At 42.9% G+C, this 21,162-nt stretch overlaps 3 protein-coding genes across 23 annotated transcripts in view; 1 reads left to right on the plus strand and 2 right to left on the minus strand.

Moving 5' to 3' along the window:
* Window positions 1-508, minus strand: part of Wdr27 (WD repeat domain 27) — a 158,431-nt gene extending 157,923 nt beyond the window's left edge. For 8 of the 17 annotated variants that reach the window (XM_006524929.4, XM_011246612.3, XM_006524928.2 and 5 more), the window contains exon 1: window positions 346-489. The gene's annotated coding sequence lies outside the window, so the exon portion shown is untranslated. Of the gene's footprint in view, window positions 1-183 lie in introns of all 17 variants that reach the window. The other 9 variants (XR_001782112.2, XR_003952182.1, XM_011246616.2 and 6 more) reach the window with 3 other exon arrangements.
* On the plus strand, window positions 433-3,188 carry 1600012H06Rik (RIKEN cDNA 1600012H06 gene). 4 transcript variants are annotated; one of them, NM_001083881.1, is made up of 2 exons: window positions 433-568; window positions 751-3,188. In NM_001083881.1, the coding sequence occupies exon 2, from the start codon at window positions 862-864 to the stop codon at window positions 1,417-1,419; it is 558 nt and encodes a 185-aa protein (NP_001077350.1). In that variant the 5' UTR covers window positions 433-568; window positions 751-861; the 3' UTR covers window positions 1,420-3,188. The 4 variants fall into 4 exon arrangements, with proteins under 4 accessions (NP_001077350.1, NP_080727.2, NP_001077349.1 ...); NM_026451.2 differs by having other exon boundaries at window positions 816-3,188; NM_001083880.1 differs by having other exon boundaries at window positions 821-3,188.
* Phf10 (PHD finger protein 10) lies at window positions 2,243-18,509 on the minus strand. Of its 2 annotated transcripts, NM_024250.4 has the most exons (12): window positions 18,360-18,509; window positions 16,668-16,774; window positions 13,983-14,113; window positions 13,233-13,316; window positions 12,282-12,415; window positions 12,041-12,190; window positions 11,264-11,373; window positions 9,869-10,022; window positions 7,809-7,964; window positions 3,904-4,012; window positions 3,448-3,636; window positions 2,243-2,433 (listed from the first exon to the last, which is right to left on the minus strand). In NM_024250.4, exons 1-12 carry the CDS (start codon window positions 18,441-18,443, stop codon window positions 2,348-2,350), a joined length of 1,494 nt encoding a protein of 497 aa, NP_077212.3. In that variant the 5' UTR covers window positions 18,444-18,509; the 3' UTR covers window positions 2,243-2,347. The 2 variants fall into 2 exon arrangements, with proteins under 2 accessions (NP_077212.3, NP_001347912.1); NM_001360983.1 differs by lacking the exons at window positions 2,243-2,433; window positions 3,448-3,636; window positions 3,904-4,012 and having other exon boundaries at window positions 4,993-7,964.
* Window positions 18,510-21,162: the final 2,653 nt, after the last annotated feature.

Below are 21,162 nucleotides of genomic sequence, written 5' to 3' on the forward strand. Positions count from 1 at the left end.
TGGGGGGTGGGGTGATGGCAATTGTGGGCTTGGGGGGGGGGGAGGAATCATTTCTTACTAGTAGTTCTCATGTTGAAATTTATATTTCCCTTCTGTCATGGTTTAAGACAAATCCAAAAGTGTCCCTCCCGGTGCTGCCCGCACTCAGGGGCTTGTGCTGCAGGGCTTAGGGAGGCCACTCACGCGCGGCTCTGGGGGCGCGGGAGGAGAAGGCTGGACCGGGCGCGGCTCGGCCCTCCGCCATCCGGGAGCAGGCTTCCCAGTCATCCCCTCAAGGGAGCTTGTCGCAAGCTGCAATCCCTGGCAGCCTCACCGACCGTCCAGCCCACTTTCCCCGGAACTCACCGACCACGCCAGCCGCGTCGCTATGGTTACGGGGGAAAGCTGCTCTATTCTCGCGAGAGCCTGGCGTTACCTCACTTCCGGTCCCTTAGGCCGGAGTTGGTTCCCAAAAGCCCTCGCTTCCGGAGTACCACACTTCCGGGCGCGGCCTCTTTTCCGCCAGCTGGGGCGAGTTCCAGGCTGAGCCCGGGTGCTGCGGGTGCTGCGTGGCCTGCGGGGCGTGGCGGTGAGTTCGGGGTTGGCGACCTCGCTATTCTCCAGACACCTGCGCCCCCAGGGGCCTGTCCTAAGGTCCCTCTTACCGCTTCCCTCTTCCCACCCGCCTCCTCTGCTCCTCCCTCTCTGCTGTTCCCTACTCTTTATCCCTTCTCTCCTTCCCCTTCCCCACCGTCGGTTCCCGGGACCCAGGTGCACGAATCTTGGTCTGCGTGGACGAGCACCTCGGGTCACGCCTGTCACCCGTACCTTCCCAGCACAGCGACTGCAGATGAGGGAGTCCCCGAGTTGAGTGCCCCAGCGATGGCTACTCCCTGGAGGCGCGCCCTGTTGATGATCCTGGCGTCCCAGGTGGTGACCCTGGTAAAATGTTTGGAAGACGACGACGTCCCGGAGGAGTGGCTCCTTCTGCACGTGGTCCAGGGCCAAATAGGAGCCGGGAATTACAGCTACTTGCGGTTGAACCATGAGGGTAAAATTATTCTCAGGATGCAGAGCCTGAGAGGGGATGCGGACCTGTACGTGTCGGACAGCACTCCGCACCCGAGCTTCGACGACTATGAGCTGCAGTCTGTCACTTGCGGCCAGGATGTGGTCTCTATACCGGCACACTTCCAGCGACCGGTCGGGATAGGAATTTATGGACACCCCTCTCACCATGAGAGCGACTTTGAGATGAGGGTATACTATGACAGAACTGTGGATCAGTACCCATTCGGAGAGGCTGCCTATTTCACTGACCCAACAGGAGCCAGTCAGCAGCAGGCTTACGCTCCAGAAGAGGCAGCCCAAGAGGAGGAATCAGTTCTCTGGACGATATTGATTAGCATTTTGAAACTGGTGCTTGAAATTCTCTTCTGATCCCTTGAATATGCTGGAGCACAAACCCTTATTTTCACAGAGCGATTACAGTTTGCTGCGAACCTAGCTACTTGACCTGGTGAAACTCTGGTTACTTTTTTCTAGACTAGGATGGAAAAATAAAGCCATACAGTTTTGTTACCTCAGTTTACTCCCCAAGCAGGAAAAGCAGCAAGCACAATATTTTAGAGATTAAAATTCCTATAAAAAGGAGTCTGCTCAATAAAATGTTTAAATGCATTTTGGTTAGTCAGGTGAGTAAGAAGATTACAGTAACAGGCTGTATAAATCAGATTAAACTTTACTGCTGGTGCAGAAGTTGATGACTGTAGAATTTATAGACATTTAAATGAAGTACAGCACTTCGAGTTTTAAAGTCTTTAACATTTTAAAGCCAGGTGGAAAATGCAGTGACAGGTTCGCTCTTCCCAGAGCCTCTGCACAGTAGGGGTATGGTACCTGATACCCAAGCAAGCTCTCCTGGCAGCAAGTATTGACAAACTGTTGCTGTGCTGGTGATTTAGAGTCCAAATCCTGTTGTACCAGATCTTGGGCCATTTGCCCTTTCCTCTGCTTAGCCAGATTGGAGCTTTCTGGTTATTAGGTAACTATGATACTACCTAATCAGGTCAAGACAGAGTCATAACAAGTGGTAACTTTGTTATATTCAAGAAGAAATACTTCAAATTAAGTTGCTACTACCTCTTTCTGCTGATCTCTGGAAAAAACAACACTATGAAATTAAAGCCTGGGGAAATGAGCCATTTCTCTGACTTTGTTTCAAGGGTAGAAGTTGCTAATAAAGAAATAAATCAACTTGATGTTTAAGGTCATCGTTAATTTCAAAAAAGTTTTTATTGGCATAAAAATGAAAGTGTTGTAAATAAATTGGCACCAAATATCCCAAACATGAGGGTCAAAGCCTATTTTACCCCTCTTTGCTGTTTTTCCCCCTTCTGCCCACTTTCCTGGGTGTTGGGGGAGCTCGCTGACAACAGTCACAAATCCAGCGACCTAGGAGAAAAATTGTTAGTTAATATAGAGTGGAATTTTATTTTTATAGGACTGAGTACAAACCATCTAATCTCATTCCTGAGCTATCTGTAGTGATAACTCCCTGGGATTTTTCAGTGGGAGGGAGTACAGACTGGTTCCTTAAGCCAAGGAAGAGAATGTAAACAACCCTTAATCAGTGTAACCAATGCAGTGTGAACGTTAGTGCATGGCCAAACGGCATTGTAAAAATCATTTGTACCTTAAACAAAACTACTGTTACCCTTCTGAAAATTCAAATACCATCATGCTTTTGAAAGCTCAACAACACAATTCCTAATGTAGAACATGTTAAAGAAGCTGGCTTTCTATGGCCTTTTCCTCCACTATTCTAACAGTGTTCTCTCTCTCTCTCCCTCTCTATCCCTCTCCATGCACTTTAAAACTAGCACCTATCCCATACACTTGATCTGAATTACTACAAAAACCTAAGTGACTATTCAAGTTGGGTATTTCTAAAGGACTTCCAGGACCCTTTTTTTATAGAGTACTATACGGTGTTAACTATGCAACTAAGTTCTTCAAATTGCACAATTACCTGTATAATGTTTTAATAGAATTACTGTGATTTACTATTTGAATCTGTGTCCATCCTAAAGTTATCTGGAATTGTCATGTTGCCTCACTTTATAAAAATCTCTTAGCATATGTAAAGACATCGCAGTCACTTTGTTAATAGATAACCTTTAAAAATAAAACCAAACCATTGAGACAGACTGGTGCTGTTACTTTAGGAATTTTAGGAGAAAACACCAGCTCATTCTATACTTCCCCCAAACCTAACCTAGGCTTTCTGCCATCTCATTTGTCCTTTGGTCCCTTGGTTGCAAGGATGAAAATCAAGTATCTGTGACATGGACAATAACAGCTTGATCATACTTGGAACATATTCATGCCATTTATGCAGCCTTAAAAAAACTGCTAGGAGATCTTCATCACACAAGATAATGTGGGTTTTGTTTTTTTCATCTTTACCTGAAGGAATAGCACCAAGGCCCACACAAAAAGTATGATAACCTCTGTCACACACATCACAGAACATCATTTCTTCTTCATGGTGGGGCTGTCCACATATAATGCATGTCTTACATTCCATACACTGCCATGGGTAGGTCTTAATCATAGAAACAAGCTCCATGGTCATATCCAAGCAAGAAGGGTGGCCTAAATCAAAACCAACATGAATAGCATTTCACAAAAGAACTTTTAACTTAAGGCATATAAAATATTAGTTCCCAAGAATGGCTGTCATGCTTAATATCACTATAAAAACATCAAAATACAATGTAGAGGATACATGGGCTTTGTCTATGTCTAGTAAGTGACTATTTGTTGATTCTTTGATGGACACCTTGTTGACAACAATAAACCCTAGCTTTTGAGGCAACACTCAGGGTGAGGTTAAAATCTTAAGGAGACATCTCTACTTACCACTGTTATCACACTGGGAGCAGTGTATAAGTGATTCAGCCTTTCCTTTCTTGTTGGACTCCTTACCCTTCAGACAAATTCCACATAGAGCATTTGGAATGACCTTTGGCTGGAAGGGTAGAAGAGGGCTATAAATTCATGCCAGAAGAACTCACTATGGGTTCAAAAGGGATTCTGTTATTACCTTTTCTTTACTTTTCGTAATTTGCTAATGAAACTTTTTGTAAGCTGCAACTAGCTATAAGATGGATATAAACCTCCCCTGCTGATGAAAGCCTAGACTGTACTCCATAAACAGCATTAAACTTGTGTTGCCTAAATTTAGTACTCTGTGCTCCATCACATCATCTATATAAGACCAAGAAGGGAAAATGAAATAGGATGCCAAATGTCACTGATAATTGGGAAAGAAAATTCATGTACCAGTGACCACACAGAAAAGCTAAGCCTAAGTTTTAAAAAGCTTATATATTCACTTATTTCAAAACTGGATTTTTTTTTCACAGAACCTCTAAATTATTTTTTAAAAAATAGACAATATTTGAACATTTTCATTAAAAGATGTCCCATTCATACAGTCATGCATGTCTGTAGAAATCTAAGTTGTATGCATATTCTTGTTCCATGTCTAAAGAATTAGGAGAACTATGGTAAAGGAGAGAAGTAGTCACTATGACATGTAATCGGACAAGGAGAATGTAGTCAAGTAAGAAATACACGAAGCATATTTTGAGTATTTTTCAGATTAAAAACATACACAGAATTAGGGCTTTAAACATGGAATAAGACAAAGTATAAGACGTTTCCTACACCTAAACTACCAAGGCAAGGAAGGGATGTCTGAGCATCGTAATCTTGACCTTCACAATCGGTGCTCACTTGTACTATAGGTGTTGGCGAATAAATGGTTTTAAAAGCCGGGAAGGGGGACAAAGATGATGACAGGATAATTGTATCTCTTTTCTAAATTACTACACCACAGAGATCTAAACTCACTTTAAATATCTCACTGCCACTTGTGTACCTTGTCAGGCCTAAATAATTTTTTTAAATATTTTCTTTGCAAAAGATGACAGAGGCATTCAAAAACAATTTTGGCTTATTTATTTTTGAAAAAGTCAACCTTATACATAAATATGATAAAAAAACAATAACTAAACAATCACAAAGGTCTCTACAAAATAATAAATATGGAGTTAAACAAACATATAGAATGTCCCATTGACTACTCTCCACCTCCTCTCGTTTATACCCTGCTCTCCCAGATAGCAGTTAGTCACTCTGCTCTTCCTGCTGCATCTGCATCCTAAGCACATGCTCTAACTGTGTCCTGGACATCAGTGGAAAAAAAACGCTAGGAAATTCACTTCTAAGATTGAGCCTTAACTGCTGTGATCTGCAGCAGAAATTTCAATAACCTGTACTATATGTAAAAGATAAACTTACACTTTAAGTTAGATACTAGCAGAGTAAGTCCTCTAATATCTTTTACTAAAGTCAGGGAAGAAACCACACAATATTAAATTTTGAAAAGAGAATTCCTCATTGACTCTTTACAAAGCAACTCAAAAGAAATAAAACACAAACTAATTCACATTCTAGAGCAATTCAAGTTCTATAATCACTAAAGTATACATAATGCCTATAATAAAAGGAGACACTAGCAACTTCGGGGTTCACCTTTAAAATCACACAATGCCCTGATAACCACTTCACGTTTTTCTTACCCAATGATCTCCATCTTGTTGAAAAGAAAAATACTGGAGGATGGGAGAGGGAAGCGGGATGGGGAAGAAAGAAGAAAGGTGATAGGTGGGAGGGCAGCAGGAGAAGTGGGAGAGAGGCCACTGTGGCCCTTTGTAGAGATGCTACAGTTCAACACACAAAAGCACACTGTTCCTGCAGCATCCCAGCTCTAAGAGGCCACACCCTGCATCCAGGGCCTCACAGACAAAGTGAAGACCAGCACTGAGGGAGGGGGAGGACTGCCCTGTGCCTCACTAGGACCCTCTGATCGCCTTCACACACTGCCACAGCCTTTTAGTTTTCTTCAGTCAACAGCCCTCAGCATCTCAAATAAAAGGCTCGTGTATACTTACTTTTCTTGTTGAAAAAATAGCACAATAAGTTGAAACTTTTGTGGTAGCACTAACATAGTATAGATATTAATTATGTATGTAGGCCTGAACCTAACAGTTACTCTTTAATTTCAGGTTAATGTAACCCAAGCAATACCGTCCTACAAGTTGAGGGTAAGCACCAGTCATCCTATTACATCACATACATTATGCTTAATTCCCATATTCTAAAGTGTGTGAGTGTCAGCTTGAAGTACCCAAATAGTTAGGCACATCTTGGCTCATTAATACTTTCTATACAGAGGTTAACTTTCAATAATTTTGTTCACATTAATATATACTATCTATATATTGGCTGTTCCTATCTTTGAAATACCTGAAACATTTTTAGTTACTAAAAATGTTTACAGATTATAAAATGTTTATTTTGCATATGAGGCTCCCTTGAGTACTAGTAACTAAGATTAATCTATATGATTTACTCACTAGATGAGTGATAATATGGATAGTTCTTCAGTTCTAACCTGTACTATATGTCTCTTTCAATATTCTCTATTTATAATGCATGATGAAACAGGCTCCTTGTTTAAATGCCTCCTCAGCCCGACAGCTGTCACTCCCACTGGCACCTCTAAGACAGTGACACATGTTGGCTCCTGCAGGCTGCCTCTGAAATATAATCTTTGGAGTTTTTTTGGTTTCAGTTATTAAGCAGTGACTGAAATCTTTAGTTTAAAAAGCATATATAAGGTATACACGTTTTAAAAAAATACAAAATCACACAGCAGCCTACTGAAGCTGTCCTCGGAATGAGTCCTTGCTGAGTGAGCCATCGATTGTGTTGCTACACCACAAAAGCATGTTCCAGTGAGGCTGACAGGCAGTGACTCACAGCTCACTTTGTTTGTTCTTTCCCTGCAATGCGCCTTTGTTGCAATGCTAACTAACACACAGGTGTTTAACAACTCACCCAGCGAGACTCTTACTTACAACCTTCCTTTAGTACATCTCCATATAGGAACCAGGTGCATATTCTAATACAGCCAAGACCTGGAGTGCATGCTGTACTTTGACCATCCACGTCACAAAGCTGAGCACTATGTCATTCATTCTATGATCCTCCTACATCCCCTTGCACCATGACAGCTGCTCACCTCTCATCCTACTTCTCAAGGGGAGAGGCAGACAGAAAACAAATGTGAAAAATACTAATTGTTTCTGATAATCTACGCCCTTACTCTAAGAATAATCAGATCCACAAACTAGGTTTTAGTCCTTGTTACAGAATGGTATACCAGCTATCTGCCAAAGGTTATACAAAAACAATGATGTAAGTTAACAGCTATTCCTATTTTCTATTCGAAACCTGGCAAAATTTGGCAATTGGATTCAACAATCCTTAGAATAAGCCTGAATATTTTCAATGAAAGGCACTACAAAAATACCACCTCATGTGGTGGTAAATCCATCCCTACTTCACATCTCGCCAAGTTAAGCTTCACCAACTGTTCAGATATTCAAAATGCTAGACAAGTATGCCCTGCACTCAAAAAAAAAAAGTTCTGCCTTGAAAGAATGTTTTAAAACCTCCTACTTGTCTGGTTATTACTTAAAGGGACAAAGACCCATTAATTGTTTATATACAGGAAATAGAAGCTATACCATGACCAAAAGTGACAAGAAAGCCACCAGAGAAAGAAAGCAGTGGACAGGTGCACAGGACAGGATGGCGGAGCACAGCAAGCTCAGCTCCTCAGGCTCAGAGTTAACGATATGAGGGAGAGGCTGGCCAGGAAAGAGGCCGAGTCAGGGGCTTTTTTCTTCTACCTTGTACCCAGGAGCTGATTTGGACAGTACAGAACGTTTGGAGCCGTCTTTTCTTGGAGTGGCCATTTTGTCTTTTGATTTCTGTCTTCCGTGGAAGGTGTCCTCCTGGCTGTCAGGGGGGCTGTCTCCTTCAGACACATTGCCTGAGGAGCTGTCCTGTAGCAAACAAGGGGAAGCAAAGGTTCCTTGGAGTCAGGACCCAGTGGAGTCGCAAGTTTTTAAATGACAGAAAATGTTTTTTTTTAAGTTTTTTTCCAGTGAAAAATAAAGATGATTTTAAGAAATTCGTGTCTAAATAGAGTAAGAAAAGCCATGTTAAAAGTTATTTACCCTTCTAATAACTATTTCTATTAGCAAGTATCCTAGGCAACTAGTACACTTTTTGATGTAAGTCATCACAAGTGGAATTACCAACTCAACTATTATTACATTCCACAGCTTCAATGTTTTTCATACCATGAGAATGCATAGTTTTGTATTTATTGAAATGTTTATTTTTCCTGAGTGGCAGAAGTCATTATGAAACTCCTGCAAATACATAACCATGTCCAAACTGTAAAAGATTCAAAGCCAAATCCCTAGTCACCCACAACAGTGTGACATTTTGTTCAAGGAACAAAATCTCTGTTTCTAACCATTTAATTCACTTTCTAATTCAATGTTTGCTAACAACTTTATATTCACATAAATTATGAAAAGTGAATTTAAAAATTCATAGCCACCTGATAAACATCCTGAAATGACTGGGCACAAGAGCATGTTCCTTCCTTCCTGGTTTCTCTGTGTGTTTCTATCCTGCAGAGGCCCAGGCTCTCTCATACATACCCCATATCTTCCTAATGTGGTTTCATTCAGGCAGTGTAGTTTGCAAGACTGGTTGCACTGCATGTGTGTACACATGTTATCATACTGTGTATGCATCAGTAGACACATGATCAGTATGTGCACACAATCACACACACTCCATGTCCACGGCACATGTGTGCAAACGTGGGTAAAGTCCATGCATTTCCTCATCGTCTTTACACGACATTCTTTGGTGTAACTGTATCACCACAGTAGATAAAGATTTATTTCTAAATTCTGCACCATTAAAATCAGCATTTTTTTCTACTTAAATTTTGCTAACATCTAATTAAGTCCTTAGAATTAACTTTGTTAACAAATCTGCCAGGTCAAAATCTGTGAAAAAACTCTGGGTATGCTGTCAAAATGCTTTCCTCAAATATTCGATTAATTTATATTCCACAGAGCAATGTGATAAAGTTGGGTTCATCGTTATTTACTTCCATAGCTAGCTCCTCTCTGGTACCTGACAGGAGAGGCAGCACCAAGTGAACATGGGCAGAACCTGCTTTCATGGAGCACATAAGATTAAGTATGTGTTAGAAGCTGTTGTAGACAAGGGAATGCTACTCAATGAAAACAAACATTTGGGTGGCTACACTCTAACATATATAAGAGCCGTGGCTTAATGTGTATTTCTGCAAAAAGTCACAACCATAAACCACCTCAGGGCTACTGCCCTTCATGCTCTGAGAGCCAACATCCTGCTTTTTAGCAGCTAAATTTTTGATACGAGTTCTCTCTTCAGCAGCACATATACTAAATTTTTTGTTCAAAAAAGGCACCCCAAAAAACTAAATATCCTACACGTTAGTAAACTAACATTTTCCTACAGGAAGCCCAGATTAAGCAAAGGAGCCCAGGGTAATGTGTGCTGCCCCGGCCAAGAAAATGACGTTTCTCTGTGGCAAAGATCAGTCTATTTTGCTCAGTATTTTAATCTGCATAAACAGCATGTTGGGTAGAAGAATATTAATATTGAATACAATTCCCTATCTTGCTCAAAATAGTTTTTTAATATAAAATTTGTCTCCAAAAAAAAGCAATGCAAAACCTATTTATATCAACACACACTAAATATTCTTGTGAAAATTTTCTAGAAATATAGGCGACTGTCCTAGTCAACCAGTCTGGTAATAGAGTTCAATTTAACGTTCCAGGAAAGCAATCAGCAAATAACCCAAGAGTCCTCCCCTGCAGGTGCACAGTCCTACCGAAGTGCCTTTATTCTTCCGCTTCTCATCCCCTCCGCCATCTTCGCCATCATCTGAGTCTCCATCACTATCTAGTGCCGGGAGCTCTGGGTCCAGGGGCGGCTCATACAGGGCTGTGTTTAATGGCAAGTACCGAAGCTCATCTGGTGAGTACCTAAGTTTAGAAAGGCTGCTTTCATTCTTCCTTGAATAGTAAATATGTAAAAACTACTAAATTTGCTTTATGCCTCTCACATATACTTCACACAAATGGGTAGGAAGAATTTCATTTTGGTCATCAGGTGGGGATAAATGATGCTTTTTCGCAATCAGAATATTTTTCTCCCCAACTCTTTCCCTTTACCCTCAAAGCAAGCAAACAATGATAACTGATGTGTCAGCAGACAGGAGTGGAACCCAGGCAGCCAGGACGTGCTCCTGCTCAGCCACACACCCGAGGCGTGGTGACTTGTGCACCGCATCCTTCCACTCACAGAACAGGCTCAGAGAGCCAATGTCTCAAGACTGACAGAATGACGGAACAATGTCATCAAGTGCAACAGTTAGATAAAAATTAGCAAACAGTTTTTAACAGCGACTACTTTAAGACACTGTACAGCATGTACTGCAACATTTAAGTCTCCCTTTGTACTGTCCTGTCCGGCTGCACGAAGCCCTCCTGGTCTCAAAGCGCTATTGTTCAGGAGCTACCTCAGCACTAAAACACCAGAGCAGAACAGACAAGGTGGAAGAATACCAACAGATTTTCAGAAATTTCTGGACTGAAAAAAATTTTTGAAGTTAAAAATTTACACAATTTAAATTAGAATATCAAACAGCAAGTGCTCTGCCTTGCTATAAATTGGGTTTTCTGCAGAACCCCTACTCTGAGAACTGGTCTCCAGAATGAAGTCTACTGCTGGAAGCAAAGCAGAGATTCTGAAACAAGAACAACCCATTTGTACTGGTTTGAAAGGGTTTTGGTTCCATGTAAGATGGAAACAGGAAGTAAGTACACTTCCAGGGGTGTGGCCATGTGTGCCGCCATGGCACTTATCTGTCCCTTCTTTTCTCTCTCCTCCCACTGCTGTCACGTCACTCTCCACTCTGCATGTGTGAGCTCCACTCAAGTGAGGAGAGGAGAGGATCCTCATTTCACAGGCGCTTCCCGAGGATACCAAGCTCCGGGGCCATGTGCCACACAGAAAGCACTGGAGGCCGGCCCGTGCAGACAGGGCGGGCAGAGGCAGCACTCCTGACCTCACCAGCAGGCCTTCACTTCCAACAGAATGATGCTCTTTACACAGAACCCAAGAGGAAAAATGCAGACACAAATCCTACACATCTTTTGGTGTCACTGATAAACATAAATTTCTAGGAGGCCCAAAAAGCAATGATAATGAAAGTACTGACTACCTCTTATAATACTCCTGGAACTGTCCCGGGATGAGAGCCACTGGGTAGGAACTGACCTTCGTTCGGTCTGTCGGCAACACTTTGTACTTTCCTTGAGGCACTTGGATAACCTGTGTTAAGATCAAGAAATGTGAAAACTGATTCCAACCTGGGAATCAAGGCTTCAAGAAAAGAATCCCCATGTGTACACGACATCCATGTCCCCACACTATAGAAAAGCTAGCAATGTAACTAACACAGTAGCAGTGACCGAGGGGATAGGTGGTGCCTCCCAGCTGTGTGCTTGAGTTCTGTGCTTTACTTCCGTGCCTGTTATTCACCATGTGCACAGGCTCTGAAGGAAGGCAATGTGAAGTCTCTGGCTCACCATGGTCTTTTGTGAAGTGTGTAATTTCTTTGTAGCTCACCTGGCTCCTTCTATGAAATGTAGGGGACATTTGTGTAACCTCACAGGACTTCCATCAAAACCAAATAGACAAGCTCAGTGTGCTGCTCTTACCCACCCTCTAGGGACATGGGAGTTAGATACATAGTGTTCACCTTGCTCGGTAAACTCAATCATAAAGCAGAGAGATTTCAGAAAGAAGAAAAGGAAGGAGGGTGGAAGGTGAGAGGCAGGAAAATGGTACCTTAACTTCTATGAGAAAATAAACACAGCTAGCATAATAATAATAATAATAATAATAATAATAATAATAATAATAATAATAATAATAGACAGTGACCATTCTGCAGTAACAAAAGAGACCCAGATACTCCTGAACTCTGTCAGCCTACATGTGTCTGTAAGTCAAAATAGGCTCTTCTTTCTTCCATGCGCTCCCGGTTTAAGTTGCTGTTGAACTCAGCTGCCTTCTTGGCTGCTTTCTTAATGTACTCAGGTACTTTGCTGGCTTCGACTTTCTGAGTACTCTGTTGTTGCATTTGCTGAAAGGAAAATATTACAGTTAGAAGTTATATATAGTTTTATAAAAAGTCCCCTCCCCAAGGCAGACATTAGTCACCTCAAATCACTTACAGAATACTCTTTATAATGATCTGTAATTCTCTGACGTTCCTTTTCTTGTAGGATAACCGAATATTCAGCGTGTTTAGCTGGATATTCTTTTATCATTAAGTCAATCACTTCATCACTGCGCAATGCTGTTAAACCTATTTTAGACGCCCCCCCAAAAGAAAATAAGTATTTTAAGGCCAAGTGAACACAGGTGCTTTTTCAAAACTAGCTTCTCTTTACTATCTTATAGTAATCAAAGCAAAATTAATAGATTGTAAAAATATAAGTTACTCTTCCTAATAAAGTCAAGCAATTAAAACTAAATGTTATCTTGTAAAAAAAAAAATCAATTCTTGAACCAAATGAATTTTTTTCTGTTTTATGTAAATTGTAAGAATATATTTAGAGATAGTTATGAATGATATATACTAACCACTAATAATTAACACAGGATATGTAAAAATTATTTCTCAGTATATCTTTCTTAGTCTCCAAATCTATATATCAGAAATAGTATCGAGTCACATCTCAAAACATTCGCCAGTCTACACACGCCATGTAACTTTCACAACATCTTTCCCTACTGCTGGGAAGAGCCTGTTGGCATTGACACACTCACCAAAAATAAATTATCAAGAAAGCATATGCTATAAGGAGCTAAAAGTTTGACAAGATTTGCCAAAGAATCTATGGGTTCAGTCCCCAGTACTACAAACGATAAAGATCTATGCTTAGATAAAAATTCTACACCCAAAACACCTGACAACTCTGTTAAAGTTATCATTAGAAAATTATATTGTAGTATAAAAAATTTAATCATGCCTTTTACATTTTAACAATTAAAATGAAGTAAACAAGTTATTATTTAAATAATCTATTAATTTTGTAAAATATTTTAGGAGATGGATCACTGATCTAATTGCCTACCACCTACAAGTGTTCAGCTTAAAAGACACAACAGGTGCTGATTACCCAGTGTGCACTGTGTTTCCGTGATGACGTTTAATTCTCTCAGGTATAGTTTCTCCTTGTGAGATAAATCTCGTCGCTCTAAATCTCCAAAAGCAGAACAAAAGAACTATTAAAAACTGAAACTGTACATCTTAGAACTTCTAAAGCCTTAAAAAAACTATTTTAAGCACATTTGTTGTTGAATATTCTAAGTGTTCTTAAGTAACCACACACACACACACACACACACACACACAAATCTTACAAATTCAAGAAATAAACATTAAAAAAACTAAAACCTAGAACAACCCAAAGTTAAGCACTTAACTACATTAGGGCAGCTCATTAAGAATGGCTTCCTACAATGCAAGCTCAGCTTAGATGCTAACTCCATTCCTGAGGTCACAGAGCAACAGTTTATATTCAAAAACATTGGCTGTAAAGTGATTTTCTTTTCAAGCTTATCTTCAAGTAGGTATGATGTTACACACCTATAGTCTTAGAACTTACTCTGCCCCTTAAGAACCTGGTGACACACAGATGCCTCTATAGTAGGCCACCTCTATAGTAGGCCACCTCTATAGTAGGCCACCTCTATAGTAGGCCACCTCTATAGTAGGCTACCTCTATAGTAGGCTTCTGAGTGCTAACCGTAAATTAAACTCAGCAAGTGTACTCGCTTTACAAGTAAGTAGGAGAGAAATCGCTCATAACCACCCTGTCCCTGTTGTAAGTCCAATGTCATCCATTAATACACTAAGCCGTAAGTACCTGGATATTTCCGCTTGAAGGAGGTCACACCCAGATATTCACTGACTTGCTCCTGAAGCATATAGTATTCTCCTGTTTCATCAGGTGGCCATTTGTATTCGATTAAGTTTTCTGCTGGGTAGTAACTGAAGCTAAGACACAAATACAGATAATGCCTTATATGTGGCATTTATTAAATTTCAATCATATTTATATTTCAAATTACTTTCAAAACAATTTTAAGATTTGAAATTCTTGGGCCGGGTGTGGTGGCCCATGCCTTTAATCCCAGCACTTGGGAGGCAGAGGAAGGAGGATTTCTGAGTTCGAGGCCAGCCTGGTCTACAAAGTGAGTTCCAGGACAGCCAGGGCTACACAGAGAAACCCTGTCTCGAAAAAAACAAAACAAAACAAAAAACAAAAAACCAAACAAACAAACAAAAGAATTGCAATTCTTTTTTATTACTGCTGTGCTTATGGAGAAAAATTACAAAATGGGTAAAAGGAAGAAAAATAATGATCCAAAACTTCACATAAAAAAATCCACTAAATTTCTATACATGCAAATGTATACATGGCAATTTCTATACATGCAAAGAACCTAAGGCTGGAAAGATGGCTCAGCAGTGAGGAGCACTTCCGGCTCTTGCAGAGGCTGAGCATTCGGTTCCTAGCACCACATCAGGTATCTCACAACTGTCCTAACGCTAGCTCAGGGTCTACTACAGTCTCCCGGCCTCTGCAGGTACCCACGCCCACATGTGCACACACATAAAGACACGCAGGTTAAAATGTAAAACTCAAGACTCCTAACTGCTAGGTCTAAGAAACCAAAGCAGGCAGCAACTCTAACATATTTTTAATTTAACATTCACCACAATTACTTCATGCATACCAGATACAACTTAAGCAACTTCTAACCCTTATTTATCGCTAGGTAAGTCACAGACAACTGGAAAAGCAGAAATTCCAAGAACTGCTTTCTCAATGAACTGGACAATAAGCAATAATTTTATTTCTTTATACTTTACAAACCCAGAAGCAAAGACCAGATCTATCTGAAAGTTGCAGTGTGCTGCACTCAGCTGCAATCCTGAGTAGCAAAGTCGGGAAGGAACGTGTCGATCTCCATAATCCAACTTCTAAATTAGAGGCAGGAGTACAACCACGGTTTGCTTCATTTATTCATTCAAAAACTAGCTCATGAAGCACCCAAACCTGGTGCTACAAAAGAACAGAAACACGCAAAGCTACAGAAAAGACCCTCACCTCCTGTCACATCACATCCAAAAGGTAGCTCAGAATGAATTAAAATCCTAAATGTAAGAGCTGCCTAGAAAACCCTATGTTAGCAACAGATTCTTAGACTTAACACTCAAAACAAAAGTTATAAAAGCAGACATTAAAGTTAGATTTTAGAAAGTGACACTATCAACTACAGGGGGAAAGAGCCAGAGTGCTGGGAATTACTTACAAACCTGATAAAGGAATTCATATGCAGAATACATAAAGGAGCCCCATAACTCATCAGCACAAAATAAAAGAGAAATGGACAGCTGGGCACAGTGGTGCATGCCTTTAATCTAGCTCTGTGAGCCAGCCTCATGTACATAGTAAATTCAAGGACAGCCAGAGAAACATACTAAGACCCTGTCTCAAAAAAACAAAAACAAAAACAAAAACAAAAACTGGGGTAGGGGTGGAGAAATGGACAGAGAAGTAAATAGACATTTCTCCAAAAACATAAATCAAATGATCAAAGAGCACCTAAAAAATATTCGGCAAGCACCACTAGCCATGGTATACAACACAGAATCACAGTGGGTGATCACCTTATGTCTTTCTGGACGCCTATCAGCAAAATGAGCAAAAATAATGTTGCAAGGTGTATTGTTGGTGGAAATGCAGACTGGTACTACTGCTATGGAAATGTATGGAAGGTCCTTAAAAAGTCTGAAGACAGAATCAACGTGTGGTACAGCTTTCTACTTCTAGTTATATACCAGAGTATTAAGAACAGGGGTCTGAATGCCAGTGTTCACTTCAGCATTAACTACCCCAGCCTGCAGGTGAATGAGCACAATGTAGCAGAACATACGATGGAATATTGTTCAGACTTAAGGAGCTCCAACACGATGAACCTTGAAGATACTATGGTTATGGGTAAGCCAGATAACACGGGGCAGGTACTGTCTGGTTCATACTCAGGGCAGGAAGTAGAACTGTGGTAACCAGCAGCTGGAGGCAGGAAGGGATGGGAGGTACTGGAGGGTTAGGCAGTTTGAGTTACTAAAGTTTTGGAAAGGGCCGAGAGTGATGGTTGTACTGAAATATACTCTTTATATATAAAAAGTGTTACAATGGTGAGTTTTATATACCTACTTTACCATAACTTTTTAACAGTTATCAGGAGTGAGACCTACTTTGATAGTATATGACTTTTTTAGAAGATTTGTTTGTTTGCTCTCTATACAGACATTTGTGGAGGCCGGAATGGACCATGAGATCCTCCAGAGTTTACAGGAGCTTATGAGATGAGATGTGGGGCTGCTAACCAACCTCCAGTTAAGCAAGCACTCTTAACTTCTGAGCCATTTCTCCAGCCAACACATATAATTTTTAATAACTGTTTCTGCTGCCTGGAATAGGCAGGAGAAGAAGAAGTGAGCAAAAGTCTACGAAAGTTACTACTGAACCTTAAAGTACCTAAGATCTTGACTTGAAGTCTCACAACTTCTTGAGCTGTCTCCTGAGCCCATTCGCCTCCTTTTACATGGATGGGTCCCATCATTTGAGTTATCTTCATTATCATCCTGTACATTTAAATGATTAAAAAATTAGAAAATTTAAGAATGAATAAAACTAAAATCTGACCTTTAATCGAAATGAAATTAAATTTTCAACTGTATTTTAAATGTACTCTGCTTTCACTTTCTTACCAACTAGATTGTGTTCAAACATCTGCTTTTTAGTAGCCACACCACTTTAAAAATCAAAGCAAGCCTTCCTATTTGAGCTGGGAAATAAATACTAGTAAGTTTCATAGTACCCTTCAGCTTACAACTGGCCCCCCGGAGGCGCATTTTAATTAGCTACTTTGGAGATGAAGAAGGACTGGATACAGGTTACCACGTCTAACTACATTCCTTTTCTTCTGCGGCAGAAATTCAACACTTTGTGATAAACTCATAGGAGATATAGGTTGTTGAGCCATTCCATTAAGGAAATAAGTAATCAAATGTTTTAAAAACAATTCATTACGTTAATTAATAGGCTTAAACTCCTATTTTTTTTTTAAATCAAGGTACTATAGCTCCTAACACTACTACTCTTACTATAAATTTCAATAAAGGCCCACGGAAGGGAATGAAAAGGCAGCACAGGCTAGCATGCCAAGTCAGCATGGCACTGCGGGCTGCCAGAGAATCTTACTGAGCACTGCCCTCCACCAGCTGTGTGCTGCAAGCTTCTCCCCAGTCCTAAAGCCTAGGTGGCTGATGCAAGGATGCAGTGAAGTGATCACATAAGAGCCAGGTAGCACATAGCTGTCTGATATATGTTAACGTTGTGATTAGCAGTGACTTTATATTTCATTATGTCTCCAGCACCTAGGAATTTACTAAAATTACTTTCCAAATTAAAAAAGAACATAGAAATCATTCCCCTTTTCACTCTTCAAGAATGAAATCAAGTAGACTTAATATTCCCTTTTAAAGCTAACAATCAAGAAGTTGAAAGATAATTAAATTTCTTAGTATGTTTTTCACTGTATTCATGGTCCATACTGGCTTGACACCGTTAATTTTAAGCACTATTTTATTAATTTGTGGACATTTTAAGGATTTCTGTATGTCAATACTTTTACTTAAAAACAATGATCCTCTCGAAAAGAAACAATAACGGAAGTTGACACAGAGTTTACCAGCTCACAACTGTAGGAATCCTAAGGGCTACGTTCCAGGTAAGGCCCTCCCCTCCGCACCATCCTCGGTCAGGACAGGGAGCCAGCAGCCCCCTGCGAGCAGTCAGAGACCCCACCAGGGAGGACCGGCACGTGGCGGGGGCCACCTCGGCTGGCCGGGTCTGTGGGTGTGAAACCACGTTCTGCCAACTCGGGACCCCGAGCGCACGTCCCGCTCAGCGTCTCCCCGACTGAGATCCCCAAGGCCGCCAACTTTTCCGACTTTCCCAGGCTGGGGGCGCTTCGTCTCAAGCACTCTTCCCGAGTCCCCCGGTCCCAGCTATTCCCGGACAACTTCCCACCCCGCCGCGCAGGTCTCCCCGACGTCCGCGCCCACTGTCCGCCGCACTTGTTGCTCCAGGACCCGCCGCCCGGTCTCCTCTTCTCTCCCGAGCCCGGCCTGGGCCGCTGCCCCTTGGGCAGCGCGCTCCGCTCACCTTTGGGGACTGCGCTCCGGGGGAGGCCGGGTCGCTGTCGCACCGCCCCGGGGACAGCGCCGCCCCGGGCCCGGCCGCTGCCATCAGCCCAAGCGCCCCGCGCCTCCGTCGTCGTCGCCGCCTTCGCCTAGTCCCAGCGGCCGCCGCCGCCGCCGCTGCCGCCGCTGTCGCGCGGGCCGCCCGGCGCCCCGGCCCCGCCCCCTCCGCCCGCCCGCCCGGGGGCCGGCCCCTGCCGCCGCGCGCCCCGCGGCCCGCCAGCGCCACCGCCATGGCCGCCAGCGCGCTGCCGGCCGGGACCCGCACGCCGCTCACGTCAGCCGGCCGCAGCTGCGCGGCTCCGCCGGCCTCGGCCGGGGCCTTGCCGCCTTGCCGCCTTCACCCGGCGCGCCGCGCCCGGCCTGAGCTCCGCTGGCCAGCCACCGCCTCGGTCCCGGCCCCACCCGGGTTCCTGGCCGCCTGGCGAGCTCGCTGCCGCCCCTTCCCTGCGCCCCCGGCCCGGCCCTCCGCGTCAGCCGCGGCTCCGCGCCGCCCCGCCCCGCCGCGGTCCCGCCCCCTCCCCTCCTCCGCTGCGCGTCAGCCGGGGGTCCTCAGTCGGCGGTGCCTGCCTTGTCCCCACCTGGGTCCCTAGCCCCTCCCCTCAAAGATGTGTCTTCACCACGCTTGTTCTCCAATCCCTCCCCCGTACCCAGCTCCTCCCCTCAGCCCGGGGTCGCCACCACGCCGCCGTGTCCTCCCCACTCCCGATCATCAGCACCTTAGCTGAGGGTCCCTACCGCGCGGTATCCTCCCACCAACCCCACCCCTACCGGTCCCCAGCCCCTCCTCTCAGCCCGGGGTCTCCACAGCCGCGGCGACCTCCCCTTCTCCACCAGGGTCCTCGCTCCCTTCTGTAAATGAAGGATTAGTGTCCTCAGCCCACTTCCTCCTCTCTCGCAGCCCTTAGGGTCAACCACCCCAGGAGCTCCGCCTCCTCCCTCTTTGAGATCCCCTTCTCCTGAGTCCTTTCTGACTTCTCCACCCCACCTCTCCATCTTCACTCCACACACCCCAGGATCCCCAAGGCGCTCTTGGCTCATTTGTTCTACAACTGCTTCTCCTGTGACCTTGGCGTAGTGGCCCCCATGGCCACGGGAAAAGTCACAGCAGCACTCAGGTTGAACGGAACCCAGTCAGGCAAGGAGAACATAGGGAAGGTTCCCAAAATCATATGACAGAGTCAGCACAGTCACCTGCAGGACACAGGATTGGGAATTCCTGGAAATGGAAGCCAATTGTCCAATGGTGTTTGGACAGGATTTATATTGATGTTAGTGCTTAGACTTCGCCACAGGAAAGGCCGTACCCCACCCTTTGAAAAGAGCACCAGGAAGACAACAGGTCCAATGGACAAAGGCAAGGGGCAGAGAGGCAGGCCTACATCCCCCACCCCCCATCCCCTCCACTCCCCACAACACTTCCAAGAATGTAGGGGACCAAACCAGAAAAGGTGGTGGTGATCTAGCTCTTGGATTTTAGAATTCGAGTTCCCTTTCACAGCCACAGCTTCTAGCTCCAGAAAGTAAGCCCAGCACTTCTCTCCTCCTTTGAAATATATATAGTGTATCCACATGAAGTATAGAGCCGACAAATAATGTAGAGGTGAAGGGAGTGCCTGCCATAGAGCAGGATGTCTGCAGCTTCAAGATAAAGTGATACACAAATATATATAACTGAACTTAAGGGCATCGTAGGTGGGAAAGAGCATACTTGCAATTAAAAAACAAAAAGATTTTAATGTTATAAAATTTGAAAGTTAAGAAATGAGAGAGGGGGCCGGGCGTGGTGGCACATGCCTTTAATCCCAGCACTCGGGAGGCAGAGGCAGGTGGATTTCTGAATTCGAGGCCAACCTGGTCAACAAAGTGAGTTCCAGGACAGCCAGGGCTATACAGAGAAACCCTGTCTCGAAAAACAAACAAAACAAAACAAAACAAAACAAAACAAAACAAAAAGAAGGAAAAGAAAAAGAAAAAAGAAAGAGAGAGACGAGAGACAAATATAGTATATATAATGTGGAACCTGGGATTTGTCTAGTTCTTTCCCTGATGTAAAAAAGTACTCTGACCAAGCAACCTATGGGAGAAAGAGTTTCTCTGGCTCCGTTCAAGTGTACATACAGTCCAGGGGTCACATCACCACCCAGAGTGCAAAGAGAATGCTCTCAACTCAATCTTTCCTTTCTGTGTGGTCCAGGATCCTATACCAGGCTCTGGTGCTACGCACAGTGGTCTTGTCTTGCCACCTCAATCTAATCAAGCTATTCCACAAGCATGTCCAAAGACTAAACGAACCTAGATAACCCCTCACAGGTATTACAGATGATTCTAGATTCTCATCAAGTATACAACTGAGATTAAGTACCGCCTGTTTCAAGACAGAAAAGGGATAACAATTTGGAAAACAGGAAGTATGTTCAGGTTTATCCTTTATTCTAGTTTGGCTTGAGAACAGGGCAAATGAAAAGTTAAGAGTTAAAGACTGGAAACAATGTGACACAAACTGAGGACAAGGATGTAGAGTTAAGACTGGCTTAAATCTAAGCTTTAGAGGAGGAGGGATCTAGATAAGAAAACACTAGTACTTTATCATTTTTGCTTTAAGCTTAGGGAGTCCTTTCAAAAGAACGAACACAAAATATTAAAACACTATCCAAAATGCATCTGCCCTTGTAAGTTTTCCAAAATGTATCTTGTATTTACATTACTTGAGACTTCCACTTAATTTCCTATGGCAAGCCCTAAATTTATTTTACTTATTTCTGAGA

This window comes from Mus musculus, chromosome 17 (genome assembly GCF_000001635.26).
Source record: "Mus musculus strain C57BL/6J chromosome 17, GRCm38.p6 C57BL/6J".
Lineage (NCBI taxonomy): Eukaryota > Metazoa > Chordata > Mammalia > Rodentia > Muridae > Mus > Mus musculus.

Coding starts and splice junctions, on each gene's coding strand:
- Phf10 (NM_024250.4), bottom strand. CDS start 18,443: ATGGCAGCGGCCGGGCCCGGGGCGGCGCTGTCCCCGGGGCGGTGCGAC. Junction 13,317..13,982: donor CTTCAAGCGGAAATATCCAG/GTACTTACGGCT, acceptor CTGCTTTTGGAG/ATTTAGAGCGACGAGATTTA. Junction 2,434..3,447: donor CCTTGGTGCTATTCCTTCAG/GTAAAGATGAAA, acceptor TTTTTCTCCTAG/GTCGCTGGATTTGTGACTGT.
- 1600012H06Rik (NM_001083882.1), top strand. CDS start 862: ATGGCTACTCCCTGGAGGCGCGCCCTGTTGATGATCCTGGCGTCCCAG.